The following is a 23,849-nucleotide window of genomic DNA, read 5'->3' on the forward strand; positions in this document are numbered from 1 at the left end:
ATTTCCAGTTTGTGTAGGATGATGATGATCCCGAGGATTAAATAGAATAAAAGTGTCTTGTATAAGATTCCTAATATACATACAACTTGTGTTTTTCTGAAAGATACTGTGCCAGGTTACCAAGCGACCCATTCACACACTTGGCCCCAAAATGTAAAACGCAGGAACTCTCGGATTGTACTTTTCAGTCAACTCTCTACCTTCCAATTAACTCACCTCTTCGTGTCCCAGTAACTGTGAGTAAGCATTTCATTTTTGATATTAATATTTTTATCTCTCTCCTACATATGTTCATGTTTTCAAGAATTCATTTTCTATCCATTTCTAAATGTGACTTGGATCAGATTGACAATCCAGGTATTTCTCAAAACTGGCTTATGCTGGTTTTATAAAGAAGTAGCAGTCCTCCACCATCTCCTTTCTGAAAGGTGTAGGGCTTCATTCTCGTGGTGTTGTAGAGAATAGGATATAATTTTGGGACTTGTTCATCACCTTCAGACATCCCAAACACAACCTCATGACTCAACAGAGAATGCAGGAAATTCGTTAAGAAAAGACAAATTCCCATGTGTCTTTCCTCTTGAGATGTTGATCTGGTGTTTAGTTTCAGCATTTTGTTTTCATTACAATGAGAGCAGCTTGCGTTTATTCTGCCTTTCACATCTGTGATGTAGGAAATGTTGCAAAATACCAGAGTCGTAAGATAAAAGTTTAGACAATAGTGATATGTATTGAGGGATAAAGATTGTCTAGAACATCTGGCAGAATAACTCTGCTTTTCAAATGTGTTATGCCCAATTAAGAAGGTATGCAGACCATTAGATTAGTATTTCACCCAAAGAATGATACCTGTGAAAGTGCAGCACTGCTCGAGTCTCTGGAATGGAACATGAACCCACGAACATCTGATTCAGAGATGAGGAATACCACTGCTACTTAAATATTTGTATTCTTTTGACTCTTGCAACCCACAGCATATTGATGAAATTGCACCCGTTAATTCAGATTGCCCAAGATAATGTATTACTTTAGGTCTTAGCTACAAATCTGTTGAGGGTTTTTTTTTGTTTTATACCTAGGGTCCTCCAATGCCTTGTACAAGATTGGCTGAGAAAGCAGCAGCCCTTCTTTGTTGTGAAAGACTGCACAAAATAGGTAAGGGATGAACAAATGCATGTTCTTTAGTCTTCCATCCCCTAAAGATTGTGGTATGAATAATAGTTTTCTTCTGTTTTGGTGCAGGTGAACTTGATGATCACTTAATGCCAGTTGGGAAAGAAACTGTGAAATATGAAGAAGAGCTTGATTTGCATGATGAGGAAGAAACCAGTATTCCTGGAAGGCCAGGTTCCACGAAACGGAGACAGTGCTACCCTAAAGCAGTAAGTACAGACAATCTGTCTACACTTGGAGTGCACATTTAAAAGCACATGCATTTGAGCAGGCAATGTTGTCCTAAGGCTGTACTGCTCTTCAGCTTGTCATTGGAAGGCAGCCACAACATGGCGGGTGATTAATTTTCTAAAGAAATGGTAGAAATGTTTAGCAACAGATGCCTTGACTTCTTCTGCCAGATGGAATGCAAAATGCCACCTGAAGCCTGTGACGTGTGAGAAGACCGCCACCTGCAAGTTATCTTTCAAGCTCTGTACCACCTTCACTTGGAAGTTATCATCATCCCTCCAGCACTACTGGATTAAAAACTTGGAATTTCATCCCTAACAGCCTTGTTGGTGTACCTACATTAAATGGGCTGTAGCAGTTCAAGAAGCAAGCTCACCACCAACAGCAACTTGGGATAAGCAATAAATGCTGGCCCAGTCAGGGAAGCCCACGTCCCCTGAATTTTGAGAGAAGAATGACCTACATTGCAGCCTAACTGGCATTGCCTTTATGCCACGCAACCTCTTGGAGGTCCTGTGCACACCAATCGGCATACCGACTCATTGGCACGTGGACCTGATGTCTGCACAGCAGAAAACACAAATTAGGAAGGAGTGTACCTCCACCGTTGCCGTTTTGGAACCACGTACCTGCGGGTACTCTAGGAATCCAGATTCAGTGCTCATTATAAACTTTGTCTTTTTGCTTTATAAAGATTTTCATTCTCCTGGCTTAGTGCTCCCACAGGAATAATGAGGAGCAGACTATTTTGGATATTGAACCTGGCCACCACTTATGTCCACTGTTTCTCTGATTACTACTACCCTCCAATGTATATTTTAGTTATGAAAGTCAGACTGTACGCATTATGATTTAACAAAATCAGTGTCCCTACCTGACATAGATCGCAGGTCTTTGCATCTTGTGATGAATAAAGTTTCTTTAAGAATCCATGCTGAAGGCTTAGTGGTCACACAAGGCACAACCTTAGGAATAAATTACAACTTTCTAAACATGGCTGCACAGTACCAGCTATGTAGGCAGGGTAGATGTTTAAATCAAATGTTAAATTTCCACATTTCATATTGGAGACTTAAAATGAACATCGGTGTTCTGGAACTTCCTGATAGCATTGAGGATACATTTACCTCTACCATCCCCTGTTAAGTGTCGACAAACTGTTATCTTTGTAGCAGAAATTAGAACAGTTATTACTATAAATTATGAATCTGTGTTATGTGACTTTAAATAGCTTGGTCTGTTCCTCCTCCCACCTCTTATACAACTATCTGTTTGCATAGATTCCTGAATGTCTGAGGAACAGTTACCCAAAAGCAAATCAACCTTGTTACTTGTATGTGATTGGCATGGTGTTAACCACTCCGCTTCCTGATGAGCTCAACTTCAGAAGAAGAAAATTGTATCCTCCAGAAGATACAACCCGATGTTTTGGAATTCTGACTGCCAAACCAATACCTCGGGTACCTGAATCATTTACTATTATCTAGCAGTTTGGTTGTGTTATAGGCAGATGGTAAATCATTTTGGTTTTCTTTGTCGATAATAATCCATTTTTCTCAGGTTAACTAACTACTCTGACATATGTTGGTCATGAAAATACGCAGATGTCATTTAGAGGCACAAAGGTTCTGATATTAAGATCGGGTTTTTGTGGGTTACTCCTTCCTTTAACACTCCATAATTATGTTGGTGTGATTAGAAATTCTGCAACATGGCAGCCTGATTTATTCTAGGTTAAAAATCACACAACAGGTTATAGTCCAACAGGTTTAATTGGAAGCACACTAGCTTTCGGAGCGACGCTTCTTCATCAGGTGATTGTGTGATTTTTAACTTTGTACACCCCAGTCCAACACCGGCACCTCCGAATCATGATTTATTCTATTTAGCTTTATCGAATGCTGGATAATCGAGGTTTCCCTGTAATGATGTGATCATCCAAATTTGATAGATTGAGAAGGACAAGGAGGGATAATTATCTTTCGCATTGTCATATAGGACATTGTGATTTTGGTAAAAGATATTTCAATGCTGAGGCAGCAGTGGAAACTCAATTGGAAGGATTCTGACACGGAGTGACAGGCTCAGATTTGGGAAGTGATAGGAAATTCAAGGACCTTGGGAGGAAAGAGAGATTGAAGGTGGGGCAATAATTTGCAAGGACAGAGAGGTTAGGTATTTGACCAAGTACACTCTAAGGAAGGAGACAGAAGTCAAATTGAAACAGAACCCCAAAATGGAGGATTTTGGGAATTGGGAGTAAACACCCAAATTGTCTGCTACAGCAAATGCATTATGTTTCAATCAGATCATAATGAAGCATTTCACAACAATTACTCCCAAATCAAACATATTATAAACTATCTACACTGGAACAGAATAAGCTAATTTGACTTTTTTAAAAGAACTTTATTGTATTTAATAAAAAGCACTAAATTTGTCTCGGAAACTTCTTTTGCAATTAATTCTTTCTTCCAACAAGAAATGTGAGCAAATGTTTGCAGAACTGCCCTGCCTGTAAACCAATGAAAAATCAAAATGTCAAAGTTTTCATCCTTACTTTCAAATTCCTGCAGAACTTTATCTCTGTAGCATGTAAACTTTGATCTCTATGCTCTTTCATTTTGTAGGCATCCTTTATTTTGTTTGTTTTAACATTCATGTCTTCATCTCTGAAGTTCCTTAACATCCCTTCTCCTTTAAGGCATACCTTAAATGTCGACTGTCCCTAATTTGGCTAAGTGTCAAAGGTATTTCATCACACTGTTGTGAAGTGCCTCTTAATGTTTGATTAGGTAAAGATATTTGAAAGTTGCAATTGAGGTATCTACACTACGTTCCTCCCAGATTTGAAATACAATTTGGCACCCATGATTTGTGCAGCTCACTTCCAAATTTGGCAGTACTTCTCCATTGGCAAGTACCTTTTCAAACGCAGAGAATGGCAAGGACATGGAATGCCCTACCTGCTGATGTAGTCAACTCAGCCACATTAGGGAGATTTAAACAATCCGTGGATAAGCACATGGATGATTTTGGAATAGTGTAGGGAGACGAGCTGAGACTAGTGCACAGGTCAGTGCAACGTCAAGGGCCAAAGGCTGTGCTGTATTGTTCTATGTTCTAAACAGGTTTATGAAGGAAAAATAACCCTGCAGTTTGAATATCTGTGTAAGCATCATGAGATATGCATAAGTAATTCACACTAATCATGCAGGATATTATGATTTTAACCCAACAAAACTGATTTTCCCCTCGGCAGATTCCTCATTTTCCAGTATATACTCGCTCTGGTGAGGTTACCATATCTATTGAACTACGTAAATCAGACTTCACATTGAGTACAAAGCAGCTGGAGCTGATCACTAGGCTACATCAGTATATCTTCTCTCACATTCTTCGTCTGGAGAAACCTGCACTAGAATTCAAGCCTACAGAAGCTGATGCAGCCTACTGTGTTCTACCTCTTGATAAAGGTAAACTGTTAGTAATATTCGTGGCTTATAGAAACGTGAGTTTCTGACATGTAGTGTTGCACAATTAGACTATGTGTGCTTCTGTCTTTCCATAGCTAGTTTTCGTAGTACGCATTGCCGGCAGATCAGCAGAGGCTGTGGCTAGAGAGGTACCATTCCACATCAAGCATGGATGAATGGGAAAGTCTCTACAGGCTGTGGTAGACATTTGACCTAACAGGCTATATTATGGATAAGTTTTCTGTGATTGAGTGAAAAGTGAAGCTGGAGTTTCTCAGACAGGGGCATTAGCAACTGCCACAAGACTCCTTCACTGGCTTAATAGAGCTTAATGTTGGACCTGTGCATATAAAACTCTTGTTGCATGGGAATATTTTTAAATAGGGTTTCAGTCGAATGTAATTCAGGGCTGGGAAGTTCTCATTCAACGTCTGAAACGCTGGTCTGGGAATCATAAGGCACTGAATTAAATACCACACAAAGAAGTTGTTGCACAACAAGAGTTGATAGATTGCAAGACAGTCATAAAGCTGGCCATAGCTGGAGCGCCATTGACCACCTTTCTGACAGGTGTAGATTGTCAAAAACGCCAAAACTGGTGTGCCAGGGTCAATTTGCTCAGATGCAGGCTATACAAATGTGTGGTCTGAAAGTATAACCCTAACTACTCACTAAGTTGTAAGCACCAAAAAAGTGTTAGACATGTTTTAGCACTAGGTTCTCTCTACTAGATTCCACTTTGTATTCATGAATATGTTAGTTGAACAGTCTTAATTATTGCTAAATAAACAAATTTATAAAATATTTCCTTTCATAGTTGATGGTTCCAGCCACTTGGATATCGACTTCACCTTTATGGAAGATATAGAAAGGTCAGAAGCACGCACGGGCATTCCCAACACACAATATACTAAAGAGAAACCCTTCATGTTTAATCTGGAAGATTACCAGGATGCAGTTATCATTCCAAGGTAGGAAAACAGTTCCTTTGCTTTAATCCATCATTATTTACTCCGTGTACTTGTGCTTTCCTTTATTTTTAACATTAACATTTTAACATAGTTGTTGGCAGGCAGATGGCTTTTGTCACCCACAGTTGCACAAACCGATCAGCTATTTGTTGGTGGCAGAATCTGGCGCCGACTTGTCTGCATTCAGCTTCCCCCACTAGTTGAACAAAGCAACAGTGTAAATGTCACTTGCAATGGGTTTCTGGTCACTTGTAAAAGTACGGCAATCCCTTCCACAATCACATTTTTCTCATTTCAGTCCACAATCAAAAATACAGAAACATGAAATGATTCACTTCCATGTTCCAACCTGTCACTGCAAATTAATTCCCATGTATCATTTGGTTGAAGGGAAAAAAATCTTGTTGTGCATCTGCTAATTTGGCAGTAGATAAACAAGATTTTCTTTTCATTCATTCACGGGACGAAGGCATCGATTGCTATACCAGCATTTATTGCCCATCCCTAATTGCCCAGAGGGCAGGTAAGAGTCAACCACATTGCTGTGGGTCTGGAGTCACATGTAGGCTAGACCAGGTAAGGATCGTAGTTTCCTTCCGTATCCAGGTGGTTCTTCAGGCAATCGACACAGGTTTTGTGGCCATCGTAAGACTCCTAATCCCAGATTTTTATTGAGTTCAAATTCCACTATCTGTCATGGCAGTTTCATACCCAGGTACCCAGAACATTATCTGGGTTTCTGGATTAACAGTAGCGATAATACCGGTAGGCACTGATGAAGGGCATTTGCCCGAAACATCGATTTTGCTGCTCGTCGGATGCTGCCTGAATTGCAGTGCTCCTCCAGCACCATTGATCCAGAATCTGGTTTCCAGCATCTGCAGTCATTGTTTTTACTCCATAGATTACCTGCTGCCTGGTTGTTTTGATTTATGAAGGTAGCTTAACGACACACAGACTTTACAATCTTGCTTTTGTTAGTAAGTACATGAGAAGTTAATATTCTGAATGACTTCAGCGCGTCTTCCAAAAGCAGTACCATATTAATTTTGGCACAGACCTGTGGTGTCAAATTGTATTCCCAATGCCTAGGATGCTAGGTGATGGGGTTTTAATAACTAGGAGTTCCCTTACTAGTCAGTCAGTGTTCAATAACTTTACAATTTGAATGACTGGCTAGCTTATTAAAAGTCAGCAACATGGATATCATCTTCTCATTAAGCAACATTGGCTCATTTTGTTGACCTCACTACCTACTACCTTCTTTATTCTGTGAAACTGAGTGTAATATGTTGAATTTGTTCCTGAATTTTTAAAATCTATTTGCATTTTTATTACTTCACCGTTGGTAATACTGCCTTCAGTTTCACGTATCCCTCGCCCCCACGCTTGTGTGCTTTGTGTGTTGATATCATGGCTTTAAGATGTGTATTTTGTCCTTTTGTTTTTAGGAAGAGAGGTTTTAAGCCATAGGTGCCAAGCTATCTCGTCCAAGTCAATAGACAGCTTGAGATTTTGTTTTTTTTGTTAAAAGGTGGGACAATAGAAGCAGGATGAATGTGTAGAGTCAGGCTCCCACAGAGCTAGCATTTTAGTTTAGCTTTCAGTAGTTGAGGGGTTTTGAAACTGGTTATGAAAGCTGCTACATCTTCACTCTTCACTACAGCTACAAGCTTGAGTTCTCTCTGCTGCCAGAATCACATGTGAGACAATCTGTTTTACTGAATTTGTCTTTGCTAAAGGTGTGTTAATGGGATGTTACTACATAAGAGCATTTACTGTTTAGTCATTAAATAATCTGTTCTATTAAGTTTTCTAATAGAAAGTTATACCAATTCTTCTGTTTTTTATATCTAAACTAGGATAAGGGTAATGTGTGTTTTGCTTAACCTGGAGTGGTGTAACCAGTCAAATTACATCTGGAACATAGCACTGTATGCTTGCTTTTAAATAAGATAAAAGTTAGGGTGTAGGCTATCTCCTTGATATATTTGAAAAGAATTTGGTCTCGTCCATAATAAATCTCTCTGATCCTTTAAGGTGACCATTATAACCTACCTTTTTGACCAGGCCTTAGGTCAGCTGTCATAATATCCCTTGTGTCTTGATCTCGTACTTGTTTTTATAACACTCCTGTGAAGCTCTTTGGGATATCTTACTGTCTCAAATATGTGTTGGGATGTGAGCTTAATACTAAATCTCAAAGAAAATTCTATTGGCATACAGGCAGAAACAACAATCACCTAATTTAGAATGTGAAGTCTTTATTAAACAATAATGATTAATACTTAGCATTCCTTCAGTGGAGTGTGGCAGAATGCGCAATCTCATTCTCTCTTGCGCTTGCTCGCACTCTTTCTTTGACATTCCTAATAACATTCCTAATAGGTGGCTCCCAGCAAGTGTTCTCTACCAAAATCTTAGTAATGTACCTTTTCTTGAGGGTATTTTCCTAACATTTTCTGTGCCAACAGAACTAATAGCTCCTAATTAATATTTATCTTTTAATCAATATAGTTTTCCTGATCTCTTTCCCTTTTTTATTCATTTGTGGATTCTGGCATCGCTGGCTGGTCAGCATTGATAGCCCTTTCCTGTTTGCCCTTGGGAAGGTGGTTGTGAGCTGCCTTCTTGAATTGCAGTGCACTTGCTGTGGGTTGACCCACAGTGCCAGTAAGGAGGAAATTCCAGGATTTTGATCCATTGACTGTGAAGGAACAGTTTAAATTCCCAAGTCAGGGTGGTGAGTGGCTTGGCGGGAAACTTGCAGGGGGTGGTGTTCCCAAGTAAGTTCTGCCTTTGTCCTTCTAGATGGAAGTGGTCGTGGGTTTGGAGGGTGCTTAGATTAGATTTACTTAGTGTGGAAACAGGCCCTTCAGCTCAACAAGTCCACACTGACCCTCTGAAGAGCAGCCCACCCTACATTCCCCTACATTTACCCCTTCATCTAACACTACGGGCAATTTAGCATGGCCAATTCACCTAACCTGCACATCTTTGGACTGTGGGAGGAAGACTCCACACAGGCAGTTGCCCGAGGTGGGAATTGAACCCGGGTCTCTGGGGCTGTGAGGCAGCAGTGATAGCCACTGTGCCGCCCCACTTTTTCTATTAAAACGATAACAGCAAGGTGCTGTCTAAGGATCTTTGAAATTCTGCACTGCATCTTTTAGATATACTGAGCACCAGTGGTAGAAGGATTGAATGTTTGTACATGTGGTGCCAGTCATCTGGATGGTGTCAAGTTTCTAGAGTTTTGTTGGAGCTGCACCCATCCAGGCAAATGGGGAGTGTTCCATCACACTCCTGGCTTGTGCCTTGTCGTTAATGGATAGAATTTGGTGTGTGAGGAAGTAAGTCACTTGCCGTAGTATCTGTAGTCTCTGAACTGTCTTGTAGCCACTGTGTTTTATGTGGTAAGTCCAGTTGAGTTTCTGGAAGAAAGTGAGGACTGCAGATGCTGGAGATCAGAGCTGAAAATGTGTTGCTGGAAAAGCGCAGCCGGTCAGGCAGCATCCAAGGAGCAGGAGAATCGACGTTTTGGGCATAAGCCCTTCCTCAGTTGAGTTTCTGGTCAATGGTAACCCAAGAATGCTGACAATGGGGGATTCAGTGATGGTAATATCGTTGAATGTCAAGGGGCGGTGGTTAGAGTGTCTCTTATTAGTGATGGTCGTTGTCTGGCATCTGTGTGGTGCAAATGTTACTTGCCACTTGTTGGCTCAAGCCTGAATATTGTCCAGATCTTTGTTTATTTGAGTACGGACTGCTTCAGCATCTGAGGAGTTGCGAATGGTGCTGAATACTGTACAATCATCGGCGAACGTCCCCATTTCCGACCTTATGACAGAGAGAAAGTCATTGATGAAGCAGCTGAAGGTTGTTGTGCCTAGGACACTACCCTGAGGGGCACCTGCAGAGATGTCCTGGAGCTAAGATGACCCAACCACAACCATCGTCCTTTATGGCAGGTATGACTAACCAGTGGAGTGTTTGCCCTGATACACACTGGTTCCAGTTTTGCCAGGGCTCCTTAATGCTGTATTTGGTCAAATGCGGCCTTGATGACAAGAGTTGTCACTCTCGCCTCACCTCTGGAATTCAGCTCTTTTGTCCATGTTTAAACCAAGGCTGGAATGAGGTCAGGAGTTGAGTGGCCCTGCTGGAACCCAAACTGGGTGTCACTGAGCAGGTGCTGCTTGATAGCACTGTTGATGACTCCTCCCATCACTTTTTACTGATGATTAAGTAGATTGGGTGGAATTTGGGCGGGTTGGATTTGTCCTGCTTCTTGTGTACAGGACATATCTAGGCAATTTTCCACATTGTCGGGTAGATGCCAGTGTTGTAACTGGAAGAACTTGGCTAGGGGAACGGCAAGTTCTGGAGCGCACGTCTTCAGTACTATTGCCAAGATGTGATCAGGGCCCGTTGTCTTCGCAGTATCCAGTGCTTCCAGCTGTTTCTTGATATCATGTGGAGTGAATCGAATTGGCTGGAGACTGGTATCTGTGACGCTGGGGATCACTGGAGGAGCTTGAGATGGATCATCCACTCAACACTCCTGGCTGAAGACTCTTGCGAATGCATCAACCTTACCTTTCCCACAACAATCTGTTGCTTGGACAACTTCCCTTGAGCCATAGTCATACAACATTGAAAAGACTTGGCCATGCTGACCAGACATCTCAATCTGACCTATTTTGCAGCATTTGGCCAATATCCCTCTAAATCTTTCCTATTCGTTTTCCCATCCAGATGCCTTTTTAAATATTATACATGTACCTGCCTCTACCACTTTCTGTGACAGTTTGTTCCATGCACGCACTACCCTCTGCAGGTAAAGGTACCCCAGAGGTCCTTTTTAAATCTTTCCTCTTTCACCTTAAACTTATGTTCTCTAGTTTTGGACTGCTCCACTTAGAAAAAGACCATGGCTATTGACCCTGTCCATGCCCCTCATAATTTTGTAAACCTATATAAGATCACCCCTTAGCTCCAAGGAAAGTAGCCCCAGCCTATTCAATCTCTCCCTACAACTCTCAAACCCTGCAGTCCCAGCAACATCCTTAAGTCTTTTCTGCACCCTCTCAATTTTAACAACACCCTCCCTATAGAAGGGTGACCAGAATTGAACACAGTATTCTAAAAGAGGCTTCACCAATGTCCTGTGCAGCTGCAACATGACATCCCAACTCTCATGCACTGACCAATAAAGGCAAGCATGTCAAATTCCTTATTCATCCCCCTGTCCACCTATGACTCCATTTTCAAGGAACAATGCACCTGCACGCCTGGGTCTCTTTGTTCAGCAATATTCCCCAGAAGTCTATCATTAACCAGATAAGTCCTGCTATGGCTTGCCTTACCAAATAGTAACACCTTGCATTTATCTAAATTAAATTCCGTCTGCCATTCCTTGGCCCATCTGATCAAGGACACGTACCCTGAGGAAAAACTACTTCACTGTCCACCACACCATCCTATTTTGGTGCCATCTGCAAACGTTCTAACCATATCTCTTATATTAGCATCCAAATCATCTATCTGAACGATGAAAACCAGTGGATTCCTGTGGCACACTGCAGGCCAGTGAAAAGCAACCCCCTACCACTACCCTCTGTTTCCTATCTTCAAGCTAATTTTGTATCCAATTGATTAGCTCCACCAGGATTGAACCTTAGTAACCAGTTTACCATCCGGAACCTTGACAAATGCTTTGCTAAAGGTCTCACAGACAGCGTCTACTACTCTGCCTTCGTCAGTCATCTTTGCCATCTCTTCAAAAGGCTCAGTCAAGTTAGTGAGAGCCTATTTCCCATGCACAAAGCCATGTTGACATGCCTTTCCAAATGCATGTAAATCCTGTCTCTCAGAATCCCCTCTGACAATTTACCTGCCACTGACATAAGGCTCACCAGTCTCTCGTTCCATGGCTTTTCCTTACAACCTTGCTTAAAAAATGGCATCACGTTAGCCACCCTCCAGTCTTCTGGCACTTACCTGTGGCTGTCGTTGATACAGATACTTCTGCCAGGGGCCTAGCAACCTCTTCCCTTTGGGAAATACCTGGTCAGAGCCAATAAGCTATGCATCTTTTCCAGTTGCTTCAATTGTAATTATCTAAAGTGTAATTTGTATTTAAACAGGGTGCCCTAGAGCAGAGGGTGCGTGACCCTTTTCTGATCTTTATTTCTTAATGCTGCATTACAGTATGCCACCAAGAGACAGTCATACAGCACAGAAGCAGACCCTCCTAGACCAACCAGTCCATGCCGAACATAATCCCAAACTAAATTAGCCCCATTTGCCTGCTTGTGGCCCATATTCCTTCAAACCTTTCCTATTTGTGTACTTATCCAAGTGTCTTTTAAACCTTGTACCCATATCCATCGCTTTCTCAGGAATTCATTTCATATACGTGCCACCTTCTGTGTAAAACTGTTTGCCCCTCATGTCTTTAAATCTCTCTCCTCTCACCTTAAAAATGTACCCCTGTAGCTTTGAAAGCCCGCATGCTAGGGAAAAGGCACCTACCATTAATCCTATTTATACCTTATGATTTTAAAAACCTCTAAGGTCACCTCTCAACTTCCTACACTCCAGTGAGAAAAGTCACAGCTATGTAGACTTTCTTTATAACTCAAACCTTCCATACCCGGCAACATGCTAGTAAGTCTTTGCTGAACCCTGTCCAGCTTAATAATATCCTTCCTATAACTGTTTGATCAGGACTGGACGCAGTACTCCAGAAGCGTTCTCACAATGTCCTGCACAACCTCAAAGTGAATTCCCAATTCCTATACTCCAAAGGACTGAGCAATGAAGGCAAGTGTGCTCAATGTCTTTTTAACTATCCTGACTATATGTGATGCAAACAGTCTGAATTATGTACATGAAACTGTTGTACAACCCTACCTAATGCCCTATCATTACTTGTAAAAGTCCTATCCCTGTTTGTTGTACCAAAATATGTTTATCCAAATTGAATGCCACCTGCTATTTTTCAACCCATTGGCCCATTTGACCAAGATCCCTTTGTAACCTTAGAAAATTACTTTCACTGTCTTCTGTAGCACCAATTTTGATATCCTGTACGAACTTACCAATCATGCCTTCTATATTCTTATCCAAATTATTTATGTAAGTGACAAACAAAAATGGACCTAAAACCATCCCTGTGTCACATTGCTAATGATAGGCCCCCAGTCTGAAAAGCAACCCTCCCATCACTACTGGCAGGCCCACCCTGAATCTTGTGTGACCTAAATTTACTAATTATTCTACCATGTGGAACTTTGTCAAAGGCTTTACTAAAGTCCATGTAAACAGCAACAACTGTTCTGCCCTCATCAATTCTTGTTAACTTCCTCAAAAAACTCAATCAAGTGAAATATTATTTCCTTTACGTAAAGTCATGCTGATTATCCCTAATCAACTTTGTTCCTCTAAGTGTCTATAAATCCTATCTATAAAATCACCTCCAATAATATACCCACAACCGATGTTCGACTCTCAGGTCTGTAGTTCCCTGGTTTTCCTTACAATGCTTCTTAAACAAAGGCACAACTTTAGCCACCCTCCAGTCATCACACCACCTCACCCACAGTGTTAGATGATGCAAATATTTTTGCAAGGGACCTGACAATTTCCTCCCTTACTTCCCACAATGTTCTGGGATACATTAGATCAGGTCTAGGAGATTTATCCACCTTTATATTCTCAAAAGACCTCCAGGGCTTCCTCTTCTGTAATGTGAACTATTCTTATTGATATTTATATCTCTGCATTCTCTAGCTTCCATTTCTCTCTCCACAGTAAAAACTGGAATGAAATATTCATTTTAGTATTTTCCAGGTCCTGGAGTTCAACACAAAGACACCCTCCTTGATCTTTAAGGGGCCCTGTCCTCTTCAAGTTACCCTCTTACTCTTAATATACAGGTACACCATCCTTTATCTGAAATCCGAAAAGCTCAGAAATCTGAAGTTTATCTTGTCAAGCTTATATCTCCATAATTTTGTTTGGCGTGCAAACAGTGAACCCACTCAACCCACGTGACTCAGATGTAACATGGCGGCATGGCCCAGCACTGGTAGGCCTCAATTCTGTCTCCGGGCTCGTACTACTCACAGGTGCATTTGCTGTTTGGTAAGATTTTTAAAATTTCACTGTTAAACTGTCACTTATTCCAAAATCTGAACAACTCTGAATTCCGAAAACCAGCTGGCTCTGAGGGTTTTGGATAAAAGATTTTGTACTTGTACTTGTAGAATCTCTTTCTACTATCTTTCATCTTATCTGCCGATGTCATATCCTCTCTCTTTTCCTGATTTCTTTCTTAAGAATGGTCTGTACTCTCTATATTGATGTTAGAGATTTATTTGAATCAAATTGCTGATATCTGAATTAAGATTTTTTTTTAAACTGTTGACTAGAACATCAGTATCTTTGGTGATCCATTATTCCTTAATCTTATCAGCCTTACCCTTCACTCGAACAGAAACATAATGCCTCTGAATTCTTGTTATTGCATTCTTGACAGCCTCCCACTTGTCAGATGTCCTTTTTACTGCAAACAGTCCAATCAACTTCTGAAAGATCATGTCTCATGCCTATTAAAATTTGCCTTGCTCCAATTAATAACTTTAACTTTTATGGAAGGCTTATCCTTTTCCATACCATTTTGAAGCTAATAGAATTATGATTGCTAGACCCAAAGTGTTCCCTACTTTTACTTCAGTTACCTGCCCTACCTTATTGCCCAAAAGGAGGTCAAGTTTTGCGCCTTCTGTATTAGGATCATCCACATACTGATAAGTTTGAACATATTTGACAAATACTTCACCATCCAAACCTTTTAACACTACTGTAGCCCCAGTCAATGTTTGGAAAATTAATATCCCCATCATTACCAACTTATTATGCTTGCTGTTGTGGTTCTGTTCGCCGAGCTGGGAACTTGTCTTGCAAACGTTTCGTCCCCTGTCTAGGTGACATCCTCAGTGCTTGGGAGCCTCCTGTGAAGCTCTTCTGTGATGTTTCCTCCGGCATTTATAGTGGCCTGTCTCTGCCGCTTCCGGTTGTCAGTTCCAGCTGTCCGCTGTAGTGGCCGGTATATTGGGTCCAGGTCGATGTGTTTGTTAGAATCTGTGGATGAGTGCCATGCCTCTAGGAATTCCCTGGCTGTTCTCTGTTTGGCTTGCCCTATAATGGTAGTGTTGTCCCAGTCGAATTCATGTTGCTTGTCATCTGCGTGTGTGGCTACTAAGGATAGCTGGTCGTGTCGTTTCGTGGCTAGTTGGTGTTCATGGATACGGATCGTTAGCTGTCTTCCTGTTTGTCCTATATAGTGTTTATTATGCTTGCTTATATCTGAGATCTCCCTATATATTTGTTTCTCAATTTCCCTTTGACTATTGGGGGAGCCTATAGTACAGCCCCAGCAAGGTGATCAATCTTTTCGCATTTCTAATTTCATATATTTTCACTTTTTTGAACGACATGCAGTCTATGGGGGTGTGGATACGCCCATAGGAAGTCAGTTCGGTGATTTTGACGCAATGTCAATGAAGGAATGGCAATGTAGATCCAAGTCAGGATGATGTGTGGTTGGAGGCAATTTATGGGTGGTGGTGTTCTCGTGTTTCTGCTGCCCTTGACCACCTAGGCAGTGGTGGTTATGAGTTTGGAAGGTGCTGTTGAAAAGGCCTTGGAGAGTTGTTTCTCATTCAGAAAACTTGATGTAGTTTGAACTGTGATTTCTGTTTTGCCCACAGATATCGAAATTTTGACCAGCCTCATCGCTTCTATGTGGCCGATGTATACACCGATCTCACACCTCTCAGTAAATTTCCTTCCCCTGAGTATGAAACATTTGCAGAGTATTACAAAACCAAGTACAATCTTGATTTGACCAACCTGAACCAGCCTTTGCTGGATGTGGACCACACATCGTCCAGGTAAGAATATCACGCTAAGTCACTTGGTATTTCTTTCTGAAATTGTGTAGAGACATTATGCTTGTGTGTCTTAAAGAGCCCTTTGGAGCCACCCAGTGGCTGTATAATGGTATGCTCAATTGGATTTTTAAAAACTTAAACACCCCTTCTTTCGTCCTGAAGTTGCAGATACATTCGAAGAGACAGGCAGGTCTGTTATGCTAACAGTAGTCACTAGTGTGTGAGCCCATACCGCTAGTCTCTGCACACGAATTAATTGGACTTCCTCCACCTTTTTCCCCACATTCCTGACAATTTTTTGTTTATCTGGTTCTGCACAAACTCTGCTATTGTCTCCGTTAGCACTTAGACAGTATATTCTAAATCCTAGCAGAAAGTGAGGACTGTAGATGCTGGGGATCAGAGCTTAAAAATGTGTTGCTGGAAAAGCGCAGCAAGTCAGGCAGCATCAAAGGAGAAGGAGAATCGACATTTCGGGCATAATCCTAACCAGTTTATGCGTTGGCAAAGCTCATTTGAGTTCTGAGGTGTACCTGGCACCAAGAATTGCTGTAGGCATCTGTGATTTGCTAAACTTAAGTGCCTGACTTCAGTGGCAGTGGTTGAAATGATTGGGAGAGAATCCTCCTTGGCTGAGTCTGAAGAGAATGCTACAATACAGAAAAGGAGAGCACTCAGCCCATCAAGTCTGTGCCAATCTTTTGCAAGATTGTCAAATAATCTCATTCTACTGTGCTTTCATTTTCATCTTGGAACCTTTGCAGTTATTTATTCAGTTTTCTTTTGAAAGTTACATTTGAATCTGCTTCCATCACACACTCGGACAGTGTGTTCCGGGTCTCTAAATGGTACAGAACGTTCAACTTATTTAGTGACTTTGTTTTGGAACCCTTTTTCTGATGTGAGCTTTAGAAAGGGGCTCCTCCTGTGGCACAGTGGGATGTAACCAACACAGTACAGAAATGCCTTAGATCGAGAAGTGCTGGAGTAACCAATCTAATTGTAGTTGGGGCTACCATTAGTCAGTGCGAAAAGTTTGAATGGGGAGGGAAATATTCCAGGCTACCTACTGTATTGCTGTCAAGCACCTTCTGCTTGTCTGTCCATGTGAACGTTTCATAAGCACTACACTTTCTACAGTAGTAGATATTGAATTGCTAAAGTTACAAAGCTAGCTTTTCCTGGTGTCTCCCTTTTGAGGCATAAGCAAGATCAGTAACTCTGATTACAAGGATTTGTTTGCAATGAACTCCATCAAAGTACTACTGTTCTGTTGAGGGGAGGGGGAAATGATTAGCCGAAGCTACTGGAATTGTTTTGAGTCTCCAAATAGTTCATTAGAATGGGAGATGTTGAGGTTTGGAGCAGTCCATTTACCCATCTCGATATGCAGGTCAGGATTTCTTTAGCTGAAAACTTCAGAACCAGCTACATTTCAGATAAAGGATATTTGTGGCTTCTTGATAGAAGTTCATTCGGGCCTTTTGGAATAAGAGCTTCACTTGGCCCAAATGAATATGTAGACACAGCTGAGTCCGGGCCTCTGGGTCCAAATACTTTTAGGTCCACTTGGGCCAAACTAAGTATTTTTCCAAAGGGCCTGAACTTAGCATGTCTATAAGTCTGTCTGGGTGGTCTTCAAAAAGCCCTTCAGTTTTTTAGATCTTTTTGGTTTTCAGGCATTCAGGTAAAGGATACCTGATATGTACCTGCATTAGAGGCAGTATAGTCAAAGTTCACTAGACTGGTACCTGGGGTGTGTAGTGAATAAATTGAGTGAAGAATGAGTTGCTCGATAAAACATAGAAGCTTCTGAAGAAACTTGATAGGATAGACACAGACAGGTTGTTAGAGCTGGCTGGGAAATCTAGAACGCTTGGGTCAGGTGGGGTAGTGCCATGAGGGGCTTAATCTGCATAAAGAGTCAATCATTTTGATGAGAAATGTGTTCACTCAAAAGGTTATATATCTTCAGAATTTTTTAATCCAAAGGTGGGTTGCTCCTCCATTTTTAACTGCATTTAAGGCAAGAATATACAGAATTTGATCTCTTTGGGAATGAAGAGATATGGTGACTGAGAAAGTTGAAGCCCATGATTAGTCATGATTGTATTGAAGGATGGCATATGCTCAACAGGCTGAATGGTCTACAAATCTGTCGCTTGTGGCAAGTGACAGAATTTTTAAATAGAGGATATCTTGGCCTTTTTTTCATTCTAAGATGGGCTTAAATGTCGCAACCACCACAAGACAATGTTTCTTCATTTATTCTAGGATTGCCTGCCCAATTTTGATGCTATTATTTGTTGCATTGTGCAAAGTATGATATATACAGTATCTGCACATATTCAGTGAGTGTCTCAACTAGCACAATTGTTTCTTGTTAACTTTGGATTTTTTGAGGTTTTTTTAATTCACTCATGGGATGTAAGCATTGCTGGCTGAGCCAGCATTTAATGTCCACCCTTTGTTGCCCTTGGACATCACTGAATAGCTTGCTGTGGTTCTGTTTGCCGAGCTGGAAGTTTTTGTTGCAAACGTTTCGTTCCCTGGCTAGGCGACATCATCAGTGCTTGGGAGCCTCCTGCGAAGCGCTTCTTTGATGTTTCCTCCGGTGTTTATAGTGGTCTGTCCCTGCCGCTTCCGGTTGTCAGTTTCAGCTGTCTGCTGTAGTGGTTGGTATATTGGGTCCAGTTAAGGCTGGGCACAATATACCAACCACTACAGAGGACAGCTGAAACTGACAACCGGAAGCGGCAGGGACAGACCACTATAAACACCGGAGGAAACATCAAAGAAGCGCTTCGCAGGAGGCTCCCAAGCACTGATGATGTCGCCTAGCCAGGGGACGAAACGTTTGCAACAAAAACTTCCAGCTCGACGAACAGAACCACAGCAACGAGCACCCGAGCTACAAATCTTCGCACAAACTTTGAACTGAATAGCTTGTTAGGTCATTCCAGAGGCAGTTAAGGTTCACCACTTTTCTGTTGGTCTGACGTTAGTCCAGTCAAGGTAAGGATGGCAGTTTCTTTCCTTAACATACATTAATGGATTAGTGAGAGAGAATGGACTTACTTGAGATAGTCAACATGGATTTGTACAGGGGAGATCTTGTGTCTCAAATTTAATTGAGATATTGAGGAAGTGAAGCAGATGATTGAGGATAGGACAGTGGATGTTTCCTCTGTGGACTTCAGTAAAGTATTTCACAAGAACATCAACTGTGGATTCATGGCCATCCTGAGACTTTTAATTCCAGATTATTTTGATATTGAATTCAAATTCCACCATCTGCTGTGGTGGGATCTGAACCCAGCTCCCCAAAGCAAACCATTACTTAGGTTTCTGGACTAACAATCCAGTGCTTGTGATATGTTAATCCAGAAGATTAAGTCACATGTGACTTGCAGTGAGTTGGTAGGTTGGATACAAAATTGAAAAATGTGTTGCTGGAAAAGCGCAGCAGGTCAGGCAGCATCCAAGGATTAGGAGAATTGACGTTTCGGGCTTATGCAGCCTGACCTGCTGTGCTTTTCCAGCAACACATTTTTCAGCTCTGATCTCCAGCATCTGCAGTCCTCACTTTCTCCTGGATACAAAATTGGCTTGGTCATAGACAGAAGATTGTTGTGGAGGGGTGTTTTCTGACTAGAAGTCTGTGACCAATGGTGTTCCACAAGGATCAATGTGATACCTCTGTTTTGTAATGTTTATAAATGATTGGATGAAAATATTGGTGGTCTGATTGGTAATTTTGCAGTCAACATGAAAATTGGTGGAGCTGTGGATAATGAGGAAGGTTGTCAAAGTGTACAAGAGGACATAGATCAGTTGGAAAGTTAGGCAGAGAGATGGCAGAATGGAGCTTAATCTGGTCAAATGTGAGGTATTGCATTTAGGAGTAAACAATAAATGACCAGACCCTTGGGGCAACACAGTGTTGTGAGAGTGGCAACACTAAGTGATAAAGAAGACATATGGCGTGCTTACCTTAATCAGTGGGGATCTTGATTTTAAAAATGGCGACTCTTGTTGCAGCTGTATAAGACTTTATTTAGGTAACATTTGGAGTATGTGTGTAGTTCTGGCTATAGGAACAATGTGGAGGCTTTAGAGAGTGTGCAAAAGAGGTTTATCAGGATTGGAGTGTGATGTGGAGGTGTTGGTGTTAGTACTGGGGTGGGCAAGGTCAGAAGTCACACTACATCAGATTTTAGTCCAACTGGTTTATTTGACATCTTAAAACTTTCAGCACTGCTTCTTTGTCAGGTGAAGTGAAGCAAAGCACACAGGCTTCTAATTTATCGGCGGAGAGATCAAAAGATCAAACAAATGCTGAGAGTGGAGTGTCGACAGGCTGAATAGTAAGTCTCTGTAGGTGATCAAAAGTGTCAGATGGTGTGAGTAAAGTGTTAACAGCTGAACAGCTAGTGAAGGAATGGTCAATAATCTGATTGAGGCAGAAGGACAATTACAAAAAAGGATTAGAGTGCATAAAGAGGGGTTGGGCAAACTTGCATTGTTTTCACTTGAATGGTGGAGGCTGAGGGATAGAAGTATATAAAATGGAGAGATATGGGTAAGGTGGATAGTTTTTTTTCTCCTCGAGTGGAAATGTCAAATACTACAGGCATAGCTTTTAAGGTGGGGGGAGTTTAAAGGAGATCTGAAGGTTTTTTTACACAGACGGTAGTAAGTGTTTGGAAGACTTTGCAAGGGAGGAAGCAGAAGGGTAGAAGCAGATAAGATAGCAACATTTAAGAAGCATTTGGACAGACACCTGAACAGTCAGGGAATAGAGGCAGGTGGGCCATGTACAGGAGGATGGGATTAGTTTAGAATGGCATCATAGTCAGTGCAGCCATGATGGCCAAAGGGTCTGGTCTTGTGCTCTACTGTGCTATGTTCTAGATGAGTTTTTACTAGAATTAACAATGTGGTCATCATTAGACTTTTAACTCCAGAACATTTATTGAATTCAAATTCTACCTTGTGGAATTTCAATACTGGTCCCCAGAACATGACTAGCAATCCAGAGATGCTGGTAAAGAGGCAATACCACTTGGCCACTTATAAATATAACAACAAATTTTAATATATTCAACTATTTTGTAGCTTGCAGATTAGCAACCTGAATTTCTAAATGTAAAATGAAACTGTAAAGGTTACGATCATTACTTGTAACTGGAATATCTATCTCCTTTTTTTAAGACTGAACCTTTTAACCCCTCGACATTTGAATCAGAAAGGAAAGGCACTTCCTTTAAGTAGTGCAGAGAAACGCAAGGCCAAATGGGAGAGTCTGCAAAACAAACAGGTAAGGTAGGTTGGAGTGAGATTGTTTAATGAGATCGCTGTGGATCAGGTTAGATGCTACCAGTGAATTTGGATTCTAAACTGATGGTTGTGGTTGGGGAAAAGACTGAAATGTAGTTGAATTAGATCGGGCTCACTTTCAATGGTAAACCATTTAAACGGAATCTCTTTCTTTCTTTCCCTGGATGAGGATATTACTGGCTAGGCTAGCGGTAATTGCCCAGAGGGCAGTTGAGAGTCAGCCGCATTGGTGGTCTGGAGTCGTATGTAGTCCAGACCAGATAAGGTCGGCAGTTTCTTCCCCTAAAGGGCATTAGCGAACTAGATGCGTTTTTACTGATAATTGACAATGGATTCTGGGTCATCATTATACTCTTAATTCCAGATTTTTTTCTTTGTCAAATTGAATTCCATTTCTACCATCTGTCCTGGATTTGAATAGCAAAAATATAATGAGCCATGTAGGCCATATACTTCCATTTGTCCGAATCCACAGAGTTGTTACTGAACAACACTATGGGTGCTCTTGCGCCACATGGACTGTGGCATTTCAAAATGATAGATCGCCACCTTCCTAAGTTTAGGAATGAGCAGTAAATAATGGCTTTGCCAGTCATGTCCACATACTATGAATTCGAACAATACAGAGCAAAACAAGCCCTTTGGCCCTCAATGTTGCGCCAACCTGTGAACTATTCTTAGCTCATCCCCTGACACTATCCCATCATCATCCATGTGCTTATCCAAGGATTGTTTAAATCTCCCTCATGTGGCTACGTTAACTACATTGGAAGGTAGGACATTCCACGCCCTTACCACTCTCTGAGCATAAGGAACCTGCCTCTGATATCTGTCTTAAATCTATCACCCCTCGATTTGTAGTTGTGCCCCTCGTTCAAGCTGACATCAGCATCCTAGGAAAAAGACTTGCACTGTCTACTCTATCTAATCCTCTAATCATCTTGTATGTCTCTATCAAATCCCCTCTTAGCTGCCTTCTTTCCAATGAGAACAGACCCAAGTGTCTCAGCCTTTCCTCATAAGACCTTCCCTCCATTCCAGGCAACATCCTCGTTAATCTCCTCTGCATCTTTTCCAGTGCTTCCACATCCTTCCCGAAATATGGCGACCAGAACAGTACACAATATTCCAAGTGTGGCCGTACTAGCATTTTGTATAGTTGCCGCATGATATTGTGGCTCCGGAACTCAATCCCTCTACCAATGAAATCTGACACACCGTATGCCTTATTAACAGCACTATCAACCTGGGTGGCAACTTTCAGGGATCTATGTACATGGACTCCAAGTTCCCTCTGCATATCCACACTGCCAAGAATCTTTCCATTGACCGAGTACTCTGTCTTTCTTTATTCTTCCCAAAGTGCATCACCTCACATTTAGCTGCATTGAACTCCATTTGACACCCCTCAGCCCAATTCTGCAGTTTATCCAAGGCCCCCCTGCAACTTATAACATTCTTCCAAACTGTCCAGTACTCCACTGACTTTAGTGTCCTCTGCAAATTTACTAATCCATCCACTTATGCCTGCGTCTAAGTCATTTATAAAAATGACAAACAGCAGTGGTCCCAAAACAGATCCTTGTGGCACACCACTAGTAACCGGACTCCAGGCTGAATATTTTCCATCAACCACCACTCGCTGCCTTCTTTCAGAAAGCCGGTTTCTAATCCAAACTGCTACATCACCCTCAATCCCATTTTCTAATCCAAACTGCTACATCACCCTCAATCCCATGCCTCTGCATTTTCTCCAACAGCCTACGTGTGGAACCTTATCAAAGGCCTTACTGAAGTCCATGCATACCACGTCGACTGCCCTACCCTCATCTACGTGCTTGACCACCTTCTCAAAAAACTCAGTAAAGTTTGTGAGACGTGACTTACCCTTGACAAAACCATGTTGACTATCTGAAATCGTTTGTTGCTTGCTAGATGATTATAAATCTTATCTGTTATAATCCTTTCCAAAACCTTACCTACAACAGAAGTGAAGCTCACTGGTCTATAATTACCTGGGTCATCTCTGCTGCCCTTCTTGAACAAGGGCACAACATTTTCAATCTTCTAGTCCTCTGGTACTAAACCTGTAGACAATGACGACTCAAAATTCCAAGCCAAAGTTTCTGCTATCTCCTCCCTAGCTTCCCAGAGAATCCTCGGGTAAATCCCATCTGGCCCAGGGGACTTGTCTAATTTCACTCCTTCTAGAATTGTTAACACCTGTTCGTAACTAACCTCGATCCTTTCCAGTCTAATATCTCGTACCTCATTCTTCTCCTCTAGAATAGTCTCCTTTTTCTGAGTGAAAACCGATGAGAAATGTTCATTTAGCACCTCCCCACAGGGTCCACACTCGACTTTCCACTTCTGTCTTTGACTGACCCTATTTCTACCCTCATCATCCTTTTATTCCTCGCATACCTATAGAAAGCTTTAGGGTTCTCCTTTATTCTATTTGCTAAAGAGTGCTCATGTGCTCTCTTTGCTCTTAACTCTGTCTTTAAATCCTTCCGAGCTGATCTGGAACTCTCCATCACCTCCCCTGAACCATCTTGCCTCATCAACACGTTAGCCGCCTCCTTCTGCTTAACAAGAGATACAATTTCTGTAGTAAACCACAGTTCCCTTACCTTATCACTTCCTCCCTGCCTGACAGGGACATACCTATCAAGGACACACCAGCTCCACATTTC

At 41.6% G+C, this 23,849-nt stretch overlaps 1 protein-coding gene across 7 annotated transcripts in view; it reads left to right on the forward strand.

Annotated features, from left to right (window-relative positions):
• Positions 1-23,849, forward strand: part of dicer1 (dicer 1, ribonuclease type III) — a 188,320-nt gene that overhangs the window by 118,104 nt on the left and 46,367 nt on the right. For all 7 annotated transcript variants that reach the window (XM_043696920.1, XM_043696921.1, XM_043696916.1 and 4 more), the window contains 8 exons: positions 104-236; positions 1,080-1,155; positions 1,243-1,382; positions 2,685-2,864; positions 4,667-4,880; positions 5,698-5,851; positions 15,631-15,813; positions 21,028-21,133. In XM_043696920.1, the coding sequence (XP_043552855.1) occupies positions 104-236; positions 1,080-1,155; positions 1,243-1,382; positions 2,685-2,864; positions 4,667-4,880; positions 5,698-5,851; positions 15,631-15,813; positions 21,028-21,133 (1,186 nt within the window). The remainder of the gene's footprint in view (positions 1-103; positions 237-1,079; positions 1,156-1,242; positions 1,383-2,684; positions 2,865-4,666; positions 4,881-5,697; positions 5,852-15,630; positions 15,814-21,027; positions 21,134-23,849) is intronic.

This window comes from Chiloscyllium plagiosum, chromosome 10 (genome assembly GCF_004010195.1).
Source record: "Chiloscyllium plagiosum isolate BGI_BamShark_2017 chromosome 10, ASM401019v2, whole genome shotgun sequence".
Classification (NCBI taxonomy): Eukaryota; Metazoa; Chordata; class Chondrichthyes; order Orectolobiformes; family Hemiscylliidae; genus Chiloscyllium; species Chiloscyllium plagiosum.